The sequence below is a fragment of the Eretmochelys imbricata genome, chromosome 16 (assembly GCF_965152235.1).
Source record: "Eretmochelys imbricata isolate rEreImb1 chromosome 16, rEreImb1.hap1, whole genome shotgun sequence".
NCBI classification, from domain to species: domain Eukaryota; kingdom Metazoa; phylum Chordata; order Testudines; family Cheloniidae; genus Eretmochelys; species Eretmochelys imbricata.
In genome coordinates this window covers 7,196,914-7,211,455 of record NC_135587.1, presented here as the reverse complement: position 1 = coordinate 7,211,455, position 14,542 = coordinate 7,196,914, and the positions used below count along the sequence as shown (strand labels likewise).

Sequence of the window (14,542 nt, the reverse complement as noted above, 5' to 3'; positions counted from 1 at the left end):
AAGGCCCAGACTGCTAGGCGCACCCACACCTATGTGGGTAAGCTTGCCTGGAGAGCAAACAGTCCCTTTCCACTCACTGGGTAACAAGGCAGTACATTGGGGAAACCGAGGCCCGAAACAGGACTTCAACATATTTCAGAATTAATTTCCACTTTGTCATAGCGGCTGCAAAGTATTTCAATCTTGCAACACGATTCAGCATTTAAAAGGCTTGTTTAACTTGATTCATTCTGTGAAGTTGCCGTTGCCAGCAGAGCTGCCTTCAAACCGTTTCCTCCCGATTCTTTCACTCTTGCGTTCGTTGCAAAAACTATCCAGATAAAGGGTTTCTGCTCCCCTTTCTGTTCAGAAGGGACTTTTCAGAGACCAACCACTCCACAGAAACAGTGACAAATCGACATGCCTCAGGCCACAAGCATTTTCAAGATTGCTCAGGGCCAGATTTACAGGTGCTCAGTGCTCACTCAGAGCCAGATTGGGAAACATAGCCCCTTCTTTTGGTGCCCAATGCCCGCAGTTCTTCAGGAAACCTGATTCTGTGCACTGAGCCCTTTGGAAAATGCTGGCCAGAGCATGGGGGTGCGTAAGGGTGGGGGGAAATAAAGGTCAATGTTTGCATGCTGCTTTCAGGGACACGATCTCAGAAGCTACTTGTAACTATAGCAGGCACAAAATGGAAATACAATTTCCAAGATGTCCTCTTAACAGGATACATTTGCCACCAGGAACAGTGTGTTTGAGAGTCTTGCATGCCAGCAATTGCCCCCCTGCAATTCCCCCACCTTCCCGTTTGGTTTAGATTGCAAAGTCAATGCTACAAAAATGTATGTGCCAAAGGGAGCCAAGTTTTTCTTAACCCTTTCGTTGCTGCACCAGCCTGCTTTGCCCTCCCCTCGCCCCGCATCCTCAGCTCCCAGGCAGTCTATAGAGCACCAGGAAATACCAAGTACATCGGGCTGCTGTGAGGGCGTCCACCAGTCATGGCTTGGTCTGCCCTGCAGTCATGAAGTGGGCGATTAAGCCAAAGAGGGCAGATAACGCAGCAAGCGAGAGAGGGGATGAGTCAGAGGTGGCCAGAGACAACCTTGCAGATCCATGGATGTTGGCCGCAGGTTATCCCAACCCACCCCACAAACTGAAAAAAGCCCGGGCTTCCCTGGGTAACTGACAGCAACACACTGCCCCTCTACCTATCGATCTTGAGGTTTAATATGACGCCCTTCAGTGAAGTATCTGGGGGCCTTCCACGGAAAAACCAAAGACTCGCCAGTGAAGGAAAGCCAAGCTCCCTGGGAAGCAGGTCACGGTCTTCATCCCCATGTTACAGATGGGGAACCAGAGGCACAGAGTTACAGGTCACGATAATCAGACCTGGGCACCTGTATCTAGGCACCCAGAGAAATGGCCTGATTTGCAAGGATGCCAACCATCCATGTCTCCAAGGAAGCTCAGCATCACAGGCACCTAAATATGCTTCACTTTAGGCACCCAGGTTTGAGCGTCTTTGCCCGGAGTCCCACCTGACACAGCCAGGAAGGCCACTCCAGACGGCCGGCACTGCAGAGAAGCAGCGTTTCGTGCCATCGACGGTGACATTAAGATGAGAACTACATGGTAGGTGGGAGGCTGCTTCTCAGCGTTAGCCGTTTGAGCTGGTGCACTCCAAATACCAGCAAGGCCACAGCGGCAGGCGCTTGGGCTAGCCACCTGAGCTCAAACCTGCCCAACCCCGGGCGCGCTCTTGGGTAGCTACCCCAAGCCACCACCCCTGCAGCAACAGCCACGCTGCTGTGTTTCGCCTGCTAGCTACAGCGCGGCCAGCCCAGGTCTGTCTCCCCACCCTGCCCACTGCTCTGCAGCCAGAGACACACAGGCGAGGCTGCTGCTGGCTGAACAGGGAGGGGGAACAGAGACGGGGAATAAAACCAGCCGCCCCCAGAAGCCTCGCTCCAGGGGAGTGGCATCACCGTCACCAAATGAAGACATTTAGCTCTGCGTTACGTAACGGGCATTGTGGTGTTAATCTGCAACAGGTGTGGGCTGCCTTGCTCCCAGAGACTCTATACCGGGGTCGGCAACCTTTCAGCAGCAGTGTGCCGAGTCTTCATTCATTCGCTCTAATTGAGGGTTTCGCGTGCTGGTGATACATTTTGACGTTTTTTAGAAGGTCTCTCTCTAAGTCTATATATTATATAACTAAACTATTATTGTATGTAAACAAGGTTTTCAAAATGTTTAAGAAGCTTCATTTAAAATGAAATTAAAATGCTGATCTTACGCCGCCGGCCCGCTCAGCCCACTGCTGGCCTGGGGCTCTGTTCACCTAGGCTGGCAGGGGGCTGAGCGGGGCCTGCAACCGGGACCCCAGCTGGCATGGGGCCAGCAGCCAGAACCCCAGACCCGCAGCGGGCTGAGCGGGGCTGGCAGCCGGGACCCCAGACCGGCAGTGGGCTGAGCGGCTCAGTCCACTGCCGGTCTGGGGTTCCGTCCGCCAGCTCCTGCCAGCCAGGGTCCCGGCTGCCAGCCCCGCTCAGCCCGCTGCCGGTCTGGGGTCCCGGCCCTATCCACATAGGGTAGGTACCTACTTTCTCCCTGATTCTAGCCATTCTCTTCGTCTCTCTGCACTGAGATGAGGGTGGGAGTGCACTGAGAACAGGGCTGGGGGTTGGGGTGCAGGGTCTGGCCAGGAGCTAGAATGAGGGAGGGGGCTCAGGGTTGGGGCAGGAGGTTTGGGTGTGGAGTGCTTACCTGGGCAGCTCCCATTTGGTGCAAGGGGTTCAGGTGGGAACGTGGGGGGGGGGGGTGCGCGCAGGAGCTCCTGTTTGGTGCTCAGGGTGGGGGTACAGATGTGGGGGTGCAAGAGTCATGGCATGGGGGGCTGGAGGGGTGAGAGCAGAGGGCTGGGTGTGTGTGAGGAGGGTTCATGGGTCAGGGCAGAGGGCTGGGGGTGTGGGCTGTGGTCGTGGGGGTGCTCCCAGCCCCCTGCCCTGAGCGGCTCATGGCAGGGGGCTGGAGGGGATATGCCGATTCCACCCCCTTCCCCAATGTCCCCGGAGTGGAGAGCCCACTGGGGCTCTGCTTTTCCCTCTCCCCCTCCCTAGCAAGGGCCGTCAGCTGATTTGCCGCAGGGAGGGAGCAGAGGAGGGGCAGGAACCCTGCACACTCGGAGAGGGGGAAGCTTGCCTGCCCTGCAAGGAGAGAGCAGTGGGCGGAGAAGAGCGGGCAGGGCAGGGCAGGATTTTTAATGGCACGCTGCTGTCCCTGGCAGACAGCAGCGTGCCATTAAAAATTGGCTCGCCTGCTGTCTTTGGCACACGTGCCATAGGTTGCTGACCCCTGCTCTGTACAGTATGTAGAGAGCAGCCCAGGAGTCTGTGTGTTAGGTGACACCCTATTTGAATCTCACCCCCTCCCCCCCCGAAGGATAAGTACATTGTACTGCACAGGGTCAAAGAACACCAGGGACTCTTAAAGCCCAGAGCTAGCGTCCAGAGAGTTAAACCTGATCTTTCAGAACCCCCCCTTAGGAGCATGGGTCACAGCTCCAGCACCTCCATTCAGCAGCAAGGGCTGTCTCTCACTGGAGGCTCCCAACTGGGGCCCCGATCCTGCACAGAGCGAGGATCTGGAAAGGACTTGGGACCATTTCTGCACCCTGACGGTAGAGAGAGCAGATGTGGACAACCTGTTGGGGGTGGTTTTAACAAACGAAGCCCTCTCCTGCCTCCCCTTCCCCAGCTTTTCCCTCTTTTCTTTAAGCTTTAGAAACATGCTGCACATACAGTTTGGCCTTCCCAGTCGGAGGGTCAAGAGAAACGGGACTCTGGATGTGGCGTGGGGGCTCCGTCCTGTGCCAAGCAGCAGGAGGGAATAATCCTTCACAGAACAAGTGTCGTCCTCCTCGCCACCCCATACACATACACACAAGGGTTGAGTTAAAGAATTTCAAGTAGTCTGAACAAAAATCATCTCCCCACTCGGGTTGCACTTCCTTGGCAGCTCTCATGGCATTACCCTGGAGTTCAGCTTGAGTTCTGCTGTGCCCTTAATGCCATGGTTCAATCTCTCTATTCTGTATGAAAAACCCAGCACCTCTTCCCCAAACATACAGCATTTACTTTCAAGGCCAGAATGGCTTGCCTGGGGCTTTATAAGGAACTCCGGCAAGCTTGTAATTCTCCCCAAACCAGGCATTACAAAAACCCAGGAAATTCAGGGTTCAGATTACACGTAAATCCAAACATGTTAAAGGTAAGAAATGCACAGCAAAGGCATGCAAATAACCTTAACTTTGCCCTGCAGTGATGCAATGAGGAGGAAGAAAATATGACACAAATGTTTGTTTAAAGTAAATGCGATCTAGTGGTCTCAAGTTGCAGTGGGGGAGGTTGAGGTTGGATATTAGGAAAATCTTTTTCACTAGGAGGGGGGTGAAGCACTGGAATGCGTTACCTAGGGAGGTGGTGGAATCTCCTTCCTTAGATATTTTTAAGGTCAGGCTTGACAAAGCCCTGGCTGGGATGATTTAGCTGGGGACTGGTCCTGCTTTGAGCAGAGGGTTGGACTAGATGTCCTGAGGTCCCTTCCAACGCTGATATTCTATGATAATCTGGGACTCCAAATACTTGAATCCCTTAGCCATACTGGCATGGCACCACAACAGGGTAGAGTGAAGATTGTTTGGGTGCCTTCACTGTGCATTTCTTACCTTCACACGTCTGGAACGAAGTGAAACCTTAACTCTGAATACCCTGGTTTAAATGCTTGGTTTTGAAGAGAACATTACTGGGATGTTGTAATCATAGACCTTGAACTTCCCGAGACATTCCCTCCATCTTAACTGCACCTCAGCGTAGTTCTGTTGATGGGGAATGCTTCGGCTGGATCTCCAGTCAGCTACAGACTCTTCCAGGGTAGACAAGACCTGAATTTCTAATGTCAAAAATACAGCCAGCCCCCACCCCTTCGACACGCACCCTAAAAGGCGCAAAAGTGAAAGTCCCACAATTGCCCTTTGCAAGGGAACCTTTAATGAAATGCCACAAGACTCTCACGCTTTCCCCGCCAAGTCACTGCTGCCTCCCACCTCTTCTTTTCCCAGGCAGCCCCCTTTCTCCTGCTGCCTGATCCTAATGCGGGCAGCGCCACATCCCAATGCCGCAGCTGACAGCAGCGACGCCGGTTTAGGCTTTTGCCGAGGGAATCGGGCAGGAGGATGGGGCTGGCGAAGGAGGAGCAAGGTCACAAACATCTTGGTAATAGAGAGCAAGGAAGGGAAGAGGGATGCAGAAAGTGACTAGTGAAGCATTAGTGACATCCCACAGCGCCCATCTAACGTTTGCTCAGTGACAGCAGAGATGTCACCCTGCCCTTACTTGCTGCATCACCGCAGTAACCCAGGGCCACCTGCCCCAGCCGACCTCTCCGGGGGAACCAAATGACAAGCAGCTTGATTTTCAGAAGTGCTGAGCACCCGTCAGTGCCCTCAAAGTGGCTGGGGAATGCAGACGTTCCGCATCTTCAGAAAAACAGCCTTAGACTTCAACACAAGACGTTGTTCACAGCTGATCATTTGTATTACAGCAGCGTTTAGTCCCCAGCTGAGCTCAGGGCTCCATTGCACCAGGTGTTGTACCGACACACAAGAGGCAGTCCCTGCCAGAGAAGCTTACAATCTAGATACACAAGACAGAGGGGGAGGGGAAACTGAGGCACCGAGCAGGGAAGTGACTTGCCCAAGGTCACGGAGAAAGTCAATGGTAGAGACCAGAATACAACCCAGCTCTTCTGACTCCCAGGCCAATATTTTATCCGCTGCGTGAAAGACCATCCTATCCATGATTCTGGGAAGGTTGGGAGAAGGCAGAGATGTCGCCTTGTACCCAGTCCCACGCAGCACGGGACAGGTGCATGCAGCACTAATCGGTTATCCCAGCTGGAAACAGGAGAGATGGCCCTACTGCGGAGAGGAGGGAAGTTACACTTATTCAGCTGCCCCCTGGCCCACATCTGGGGCGCAGCTGGGAGACTGGAACCCAACTCAGACGTGTATTTTTGCCTGGCAGGGCACAGTTTCCGTTTTTGCCTGGTCAGGCAGACTTCCTAGCTATTTAGCAAACAGGAGGAGCAGGGAAGGGCTGCTGTGACCAGCCTGGTCCATGTACCTTGGCACCTGACCCACCCACTCAGCCCAGCCCTAGGGTGAGGTACCAGCTAAAACAGAGATTACACTGGTGCAGAGGGGAAGCGTGTCCAGTTACACAAGGCAAGGAGCCTGGGCCACACTGAGCCGCGATGCCTCGGGCAGGGAGCACACAGGTCACAACCAGGTGCACGCTAGGGGAGAGCAGTGCCCAGCCCACAGCAGGAGTGAGGGGTGGCAGGAGAGGTGCTCACGAGGTGCCAGGCACCAACCAAACAGGCTGCACAGAGACAGGGCCTAGGGGGCGCCCCCACACACTGATGCTGCTGCAAAGTAGATCCCTGGCTCCCACAGCACCTGCTTGGGTGGCTGCTCTGATGCATGCTTTGCAAGTCCCCACGCAGCACATGCGCTCCTAGGTGGCGTGTGGCATGCTCCCGCCTGGGCCACGGCTTGCCAGGTTCACACACACGTTCTTTGGGTGGGCGGGGAGGTGCCACTTCTTGGTCAGACCCTGCTAGCCTTGCGCTGAACACCCTGCTCCTCAGGACCCTCACCAGTATCAGAGGAGTGGGGCGCTGTCCAGCAGGAGGGGGCAGACTCTAGCTCGGCACGCATCCCCCTGGCAGCACTTCACTGCTCCGAGGCACATCATGCCAGCACAACCCACCTGGGCAGCTTATTGACCCTCCTTTAGCAACTGAGACGCACGCCTTGCGCATTCCCCCCCGCTTCCCCTCCCTCCACACTGCCCCCGAGGCACATCTAGCTAGGTATGTAGCCCACACACACTGCTATGGGGGGCAGTGGCTTGGAACAATTTGCATAGTGGGGGTGCTGGGAGCCATTAAAACTGCAAACCCTGTATATGATGGAAACCACTTTGAGCCAGGGGGTGCTGCCAGACTCCTGAACTGAGGGGCTCTGCGTTCTCATAGCAGCTGGATCCACCACATTCCCTGCTCCAGAGAGCAGGGCAGCCCCAGTGCCAGGAGAATGGCAGCTTCTGCAGCAGCTTTGTGAAGACACCCCCCGCTGTCCGTCTGCCCCTTCTTCAGAGAAGCTGAGCCAGGTGGGAAGAGGGCTGAGAAAGCAAAAAGCCTCCTTTCTAGTGCACAGAGCATGCAGCCCACTCAGCCTGGTGACTGCCCAGCTGTTGAGGAACTAATCAGAGAGCTTTTGTGGCCAGTGTGGTTCGGGAGCCATTTGGGTTTGCCACGTGTCACTCTTGGGGAGGAGAACGCCCAGGGCACGTGTCAGACCTGATAAAGCCAACCTGCCCTGAGCATTTACCAGCTCCGGACTTCACCCTCTAAACCCCTCAGCGTGAGGTTCCTATGCACCTTTCCTTAGGGGCAGGAATTCACAGCACAAGGCTTGGCTCCTTAGCATGACTGGCCAGCACTGCTTAGTAATGCAACAGGATGACTCAGCGCTGGTACCTCTGAATAAAACTAGTGGGCCTGGAGAGAGCAGAGCTTTGAGCATAAAGAGAGAATTCTGCCCAGCCTTGCCTGATCTTTCCCTCCACAAGCAGGTCCCAGCTGGACAATCAGAGACATAGATGCTCCAGATACCAGGATGACATAAGGCCCAATGCTGCAAGCGCTCACTCATGCAAGTTCCCCCATTACTTCAATGGAACGGAGGGCTGCTGATGTGAGCAATGGTTGCAAGATCTGTATTTACTTCAGGGGGGAAAACATATTAGCCCAACATTTCTGAAGCAGTTGCTTGCTAACCCTCAAATCAGAGGCTAATTAGACCATGTCACCTGCCCCCCTCCCAATCCCGCCAGCAACGCATTGCCTGTTCCCAATGCTTTGTCCACTGTGCTTTCAAATGCGCCCAAGGGGAGGGCTTCCGCCGCTGGCCTGGGAAGGGCTATTTCCCCCAACCCGGCTTCACTCGCCCGGTCACCCAGCAAAGCCCCAGGGTTGTAGCCAAATAATCAAGGAAGAAACTTCCTCTGCTCAGGAACCCACAAGCGCATTCTGCATTAATTACCCTACGCCTAATTCTTCTTTAAGTCAGTGGCCCTTGCAGCTCGCTTGGCAGACAGAGCTCTGCGCAGCCCACGAACCGCACTCGCCAGCCTAGGGATTTCTTAACAATGAATCAGACCAAAGGGGGTGGGGGAAGGGAATGAGTTAAATGTAAGTAAGAATCATTACAGCCTCACCGATTCCAAGGCCAGAAGAGACCATTGCAATCATCTAGCCTGATCTCCTGTACAACACAGGCCAGAGACCTGCCCCAAAATAATCCCTAGAGCAGATGGGATGTTTTTCTAACCAGTCTTGTCAGTGATGGAGAATCCAACAGGACCCTGGGTAAAGTGTTCCAGTGGGTAATTACTCTCACCATTAAAAATTTACATCTCATTTCCAGTCTGAATTTGTCTAGCTTCAACTTGCAGACACCAGAATGTATTCCACCTTTCTCTGATAGGCTGCAGAACTCAGTATTAAATGTCTGTTCCCCATGTAAGTCCGTACAGACTGTAATCAAGTCACCCCTTAACCTTCGCTTTGTTAAGCTAAATAGATGGAGCTCCTGGAGTCTGTCACTATAAGGCAGGTTTCTTAACCCTCTACTCGTTCTTGTGCTTCTTCTCTGACCCCTCATACTTAGATACCAAATTGATTCTCCTGTTAGAGATCGGATACAGTCCTTGGGATCAGAGAGGATCTCTCAGCCTGCAGCGTTGCCTCCTGAGCACCCAAAAGCAGGAAAGCTCTCTCCAGATTAACAAATGGGGAAAGATGCAGCTGACCCACATATGATTTGGAAACCTATTTATAGCACATGGACACAAATGGCTTGTGATAGTGTTCCCGTAACAGCCACATCCAGGGGGATAATAAAATGGAGCTTGACAGAAGCACGGCAAACCTGGGATTTTAGTCGCTTTCGGGGAGCGGGGACGGGGGGAGAGGATGACAAAGCTGTAGATCTTGGCGACAACATGAAACCATCCCAGATGTTCTGAACCGGCACCAGCATACGGTGCCCCTTACCGGAGAAGGCCCTGGGTAACCCAGGTGACCCTAGCCCACAGTGAGGCTGCACAGGTACGGGGCCCAATTGTTGCTGCTGCACACAGGCGTGGAGGACACAGCACACAGTAACACACACACACACCAGACTCGGAGCGGCCTCTCTTGGTTACTCCTTGGGTTTATATAGTCTAGCTATCTCTGCATGCACCCGGCACCGAGACAGCCAGACAGCACCCGATTTCTGCATCCAGAGCCCATCCATTATTCACCTCCCATAGCCAGAGCCTGGGATATTGCTAGACCCACACCTGGGGGGGGCACCCTCACGCTCAAAGGCAAAAGAGAAATAAAAACATCAGCCGCCTGCAGACCCAGGGAGGGGGGCTCTGAAGTGACCCCTCACCCTCCTGCAGCTCATTAAATAGACATGGGTGTTCACCAAAGCAAGTGCAGATCCTCAGCTGCCACCTCACTGCATGCAGGGAGCGAGGTCTCCCGGCCTCTGGGCTGGGAGGCTGATTGGGGGAAGGGGGCAGATTTTCCAGCCCAGGATCTCCAGGCCCGGCAGCGAAGGCATTCAGAGGCCTGAGTCCCGTTGCACCGCTGCTGCTAGCCAGGGACAAGCAAGCTGCAGCTTCCACCGGCGAGGAGTGGGGGTCTCGCAGGCACCAGCCCGCTCTCCCGCTCCGGTCTCTCCCTTCGCAGGCCAGCCAGCGCTTTCCACCCCCATCACAGCGGCAGATTTCTACGGATCTGCCCTTTCACCTCCCTCCCCCGAAGAGCGGCTCGGCTCATTCCTCTCGCAACCCCGGGCCCCGGCAGGCCGCCCAGCCCAGGGGTCACCCTCCACCCCAGCGCAAGGGAATCAGCGCGCAGCCTTACCGGGCTCCTGCGCTTGAGAGTCACGTTCTTCCAGAGCAGGAGATGCAGCTGGTGCAGGAACCCCATGTTGGCTCGCCCCGGGACTCCGCGCCAGCGGCTCCTGCGCCCTGGGGGAACGGGAGCAACGTCCTGGCCCCGCGCCCCGGGGCTTCGTGCGCTGGCGGCGGAGATCGGGGCTTTCCCGGGGCCGGCCGCTGTCAGTCGCTGGAGCCCGCGGGCAGCAGGGCTGGCGAGGGGGCGGGCGGGCCGTGCCGTGCCGTGCCGGGCGGGCGAGGCCGCGCCGCGCTGCTCGGGGGCAGGTTGCTCGCCCCGCACAGGCGGGCCGGTGGCGCTCGGCAGCCCCGCAGGTGGAGGTGCGCTGGCGGGGGCCAGCCCTTGGTCTGCGGCGACTTCGGTTCCGTCGCAGGGAGCCCCACCCCCTGCCGGCGCCGGGGCCCTGCCTCTTAAAGCCGCAGAGCCCCGGCCCTCCTGCCCGGCCCTCCCCGTGTGAGCCCCTCTACCCCGGGCAGTGCCGGCACCGAGCTTGCGGCTGCGGCTGCCGCTGCCGGGGGGTCCGTGCGGCCCCCTCCCCGGGACGGGGACCTCGGCGGGAGCAGGGCTCGATCCCGCAACCCCCACAGCGCTGCGCTAGGACCGCGCTGCAAGCGGCGCCCTGCGCCGCCGGGTGAGCGCGCCCCAGAGCCCGCTGCGGGAGCAACGGCCGGAGCAGGCCGGATGGCACGGGGATGGCCGCTGCAGCCCCCCGAGCTAGAGAGTGGTCAGTAACCGGTACAGGACCCACAGCCCGGCCTGTCCCTTCCCCCCTCTGGGCCTGGGTGTCTCCGCCACCCTGTGTCTGAGTGGGGCAGGGCTGGGACTCGCTCTGGGGCCGGGCACCCCCCAGTGCAGCCCCCCGGTCTCTGTGGGCAGAGCCAGAAGTAGGCGTTTTAGCGCCTGGGAAGAGCCGGCGTGTTTGCGCCCCCTGCTGGTTTTTGTCATTTTTCCGCCCCATAGTCAGAGGTGATCCGTAATTGTTAATAGTGGGGAACACAATATGAGGGGGGTGACCACCCCATAGAAGGGTGCAGAGGAATGTTGGCGGGTGGGGGTCGAGCGATGGCGCCAGCCCCGCACGGTGGGGCCCAACATGGGAGCGCCCCCTTCACCCCCTGACTCACCTCAGCGGGCCACCCAGTCACTCAGGGTTGGGGGATGGGTGCAACCAATAAATGGGGGGGCACATGCCCCACACACATCACCTGCGGCACCATTTTTCCACCCCGGCGTCTTTTCCCCTTCACCCCACCCTGGTCACAGCCCTGGGCCCACCCTCACACACGCTGCTGGGCAGTTCATAGCCCCAGCACCTCTGGACTTGCTGCATCAGTTATGAATGTAAAAAAATTGCTTAAGCCCTGGCCCCTCTTTCACTTCAAATTAGGCACTGATCACACTGCCCTCAGGAACTGAGCGGGGAATTAAAGCTCATGGCCTCTTCCTGCGCCCTGAGATTTTACAGACTTTGGCTTTTTTCCCCATCTTGCAAACTCATCCCCATTTTCTCTCAGATTTTTGCTCCATCTCCTTCATGCTTCCTTACCTGTGCCTCTCCCTCTGTCGCCTGAACACTGGGGAATATTTCCCTCCCTACTTTGAACCTTCAGTCATTTCGCTGTCCCAGAGTTGCCCCTCTGCTATGTATTTTTCTCCGCTTTGTATTAACCTTTTGCTAGTTTACATCACAGGTAGCCTTCAGAGCCTTCAGCCAGGACACATAGTTTGTATATTTCAAAGCACTGGATAATTAACTAATCAGTTCTCAGCACAGCCCTCTGAGGTGGGTAAGCAAATAGTATTATCATCTCAGGCAACAGTGTGTGCCCATGGTGTTTTAGATTGAGTACCTGAAAGCCTGGCCCTACAGTCCCCGTTGGACTTGGTGAGCACGTGGGCACTGTTTCTTTACATTTGTGGCAGGAAGCAGGGCCCTGGGGCAGCGTCTAGGCAGGAAAAGCTTTTGGGGTGATGCTGGGTTCCTTACTGTAATCAAGTTCCTTGTTCAGCATCAGAAAAAGCAACTCTGAATCTTTATTGTTGCCCCCTGACACACTCTCCTGCCCAGAACCCTTTTGGGGGACCGGCTGCTCTGTGTTTGGAGAATTCAGAAATAAAGCAGGTTACGTTATTAGCACTCGCGGTACACTTCTAGGTCACTATTCCCTCTAGCAGGTGTATACAATGCACCACCCTAGCTAGCTCTTATATAGCCTTCCCTCGGTAGATCTCAAAGCATTCCCCAATGCTTTTTGGTGTTAACCTCCCAGCACCACCGTGAGGCAGGGAAGTGCTATTATCCCTCGTTTATAGCTAGGGAACTGACAGAGAGAGGCTAAGTGGCTTGCCCAGATCCAACAGGAAATTTGTGATAGAGCAGGGACCGGGGCCTCCAACTCCTCAGCTAGTGTCCTTACCGCTAGACCAGCCTTCCACTCTGCACCCCTTTTACAGCTGGGAAAACTGAGGCATGGAAAAGTCTTACCTTACCAAGAGACATAGAGGGAGTTATTGTCAGACCCAGGACTAGAACACAGAAAATCCTGCTTCTCAAATTGGAGTTCTTTGTTCAAACCTCCTCCTCTTTCCCTCTCACTGGCCTTTGTGTCTCAGACCTTCACAAATAAACCGCTGGCTCACCAAAGATTGTTCAAGCTTCTCCTTTAGCTTCTGATCACTCACAGTACCTGTTGGTGACCACTCTAGCATGGGGGCCCTGATCATGGCTGGGGCCTCGAGCTGCTGTCATACCACAAACAGTTAATACTAGGGAGAATTAAGGTTCTGCTCTGAAAGCCCATTCACAGGGGAAGGGCTGACCTCTTCCATGAAGAAAGTCAGTCCAGCTGTATCAAAGGTGCACAGGCTTTTGGAACAACCCTGGATGTGGTATAACAAGCAAATAGGCACTGAATAGAAAATGTGCATTGTGGAAGAAATTAAGCATTGATTATCTGAGCTGTCTCATCGCACCATGTCAGCCCCAAAGAGTTTTGTTTTAGTATAAAAATATCATTGCAATCTGATCTGTTGATCTTCAGTTAGCGCAAGAGAAAATAATCACACTGTCTTCTGCCAGGCACGCCCAGGGAGATAGCCGAAAACAAACTCTCCTGTAAAGCAGCTGAGATATTTAAGTGGAGGGGAAACAGCCACCAATCACGGACAAGAGCTAATTTGCCTGCCACATTTTCTGAAACCTGCTTGCGGCAGAATAAGCCCCAAGATGTGGAGTTTTGATGCCTGGCTTTTGTGCTTTAATGTCTCCGCCGTTTGCATTCACGTCCATTGAATGTGGCAAGCTTTATTATGCAGGGGTCTTACCTTTCCTAATGTTTCCAAAAGTAACAGAGCAGGGTGGGAGGAAGCAGAGACCGGCACTAGTTGTGTCAGAGGGACTCTCCTGAAGATCTGCACACGGATTTATTGCTTAGGACTCCGAAGCAAGACTTCGTGGCCAGAGAAGGGAGAAGGAGAGGGCACCACTCCAATGCTGCACTGCAGGGCCAAGCTGCAGAGCAGGGCGCAGAAGGATTGGAGAACTAAGAGAAAACCTGTATTGTAGCAGGGCAGGTGAGCCAAGGAGCAGAGCTGGGAGCTCCCTTGTGGGGAGCTGGGAGCGCCAGTCAAGCTCCAGGACAGGGCTGAGATGGGGCACAGGGAAGAGCAGGATGGCAAGGAGGCTCCTTGACGTCTGCAGAGCATGGGAGCCCTGGTAATGCGGCAGGCCAGGCAAGGTTGACCCATGGAGTACAGGAGACCCGTTACATGTGTGGGTGTTGGTGTCCAAGTATCAAAACAGTTCAGCCCCTAGATCTTTAACTGCAGTATGAAAATATTCAAGCCCCAGAGGCTCCTGAGGGCGAGTGCAGAGAGCTGCTTCTCATCTCGGCCTGGTCTGCGCCTGGCAGTCACTGCTGTCCTATCCTGGGCAGGTCCCTGAGGGGCAGGGGGCAGAGCTGCAATCCTGTGGGAGAGGTAGATTCGCTGCTTGTGAACCAGGCGGCATCAACACAAGTGAGAGCAGAATCTGCCTTTGGGCCACCCCACTTTCCCCTCAGTAGCTCCTATCCTGTAAACCCTCCTATGCCCCGTGCTTTCTACTCAAACAGCCCCACATGGGCCGCCCCTGCAGTAAGTGCTCGGCCCAAAGGTGAGCATGAAGGAGCAAGTCCTTCTATCAAATTTCTCTACTGAGGCCCCGATTCTGCAGACAGGCCCGTGAGTACATTTACTCACCAAGTAGCCCCACTGCTCAGTGGGGCAACTCACCGGAGCAATGTATTCGCCAGCGCTTTCAGCTTGAGGAGACTGGGATTTCCAAAACCGCTGAAGGGAATTAAGCCACCAAAGCCTGCTGCAGCCAGGAGCCTGGTACGCTTTGGGGTGCTAGAGACATAACGAAGACCGCTCGGAATGGGGCAAACTGTACAGGCTGAGCTGTGGACAAGCCGTACTGGGCAGACATGACACTGATGAGGTG

At 55.2% G+C, this 14,542-nt stretch overlaps 1 protein-coding gene across 1 annotated transcript in view; it reads right to left on the bottom strand.

The window, feature by feature from the left end:
* Positions 1-10,152, bottom strand: part of ABCA2 (ATP binding cassette subfamily A member 2) — a 129,969-nt gene extending 119,817 nt beyond the window's left edge. Inside the window, exon 1 of the mRNA XM_077836235.1 lies at positions 10,027-10,152. Within this exon, the coding sequence (XP_077692361.1) occupies positions 10,027-10,092 (66 nt within the window). The 5' untranslated portion in view covers positions 10,093-10,152. The remainder of the gene's footprint in view (positions 1-10,026) is intronic.
* Positions 10,153-14,542: the final 4,390 nt, after the last annotated feature.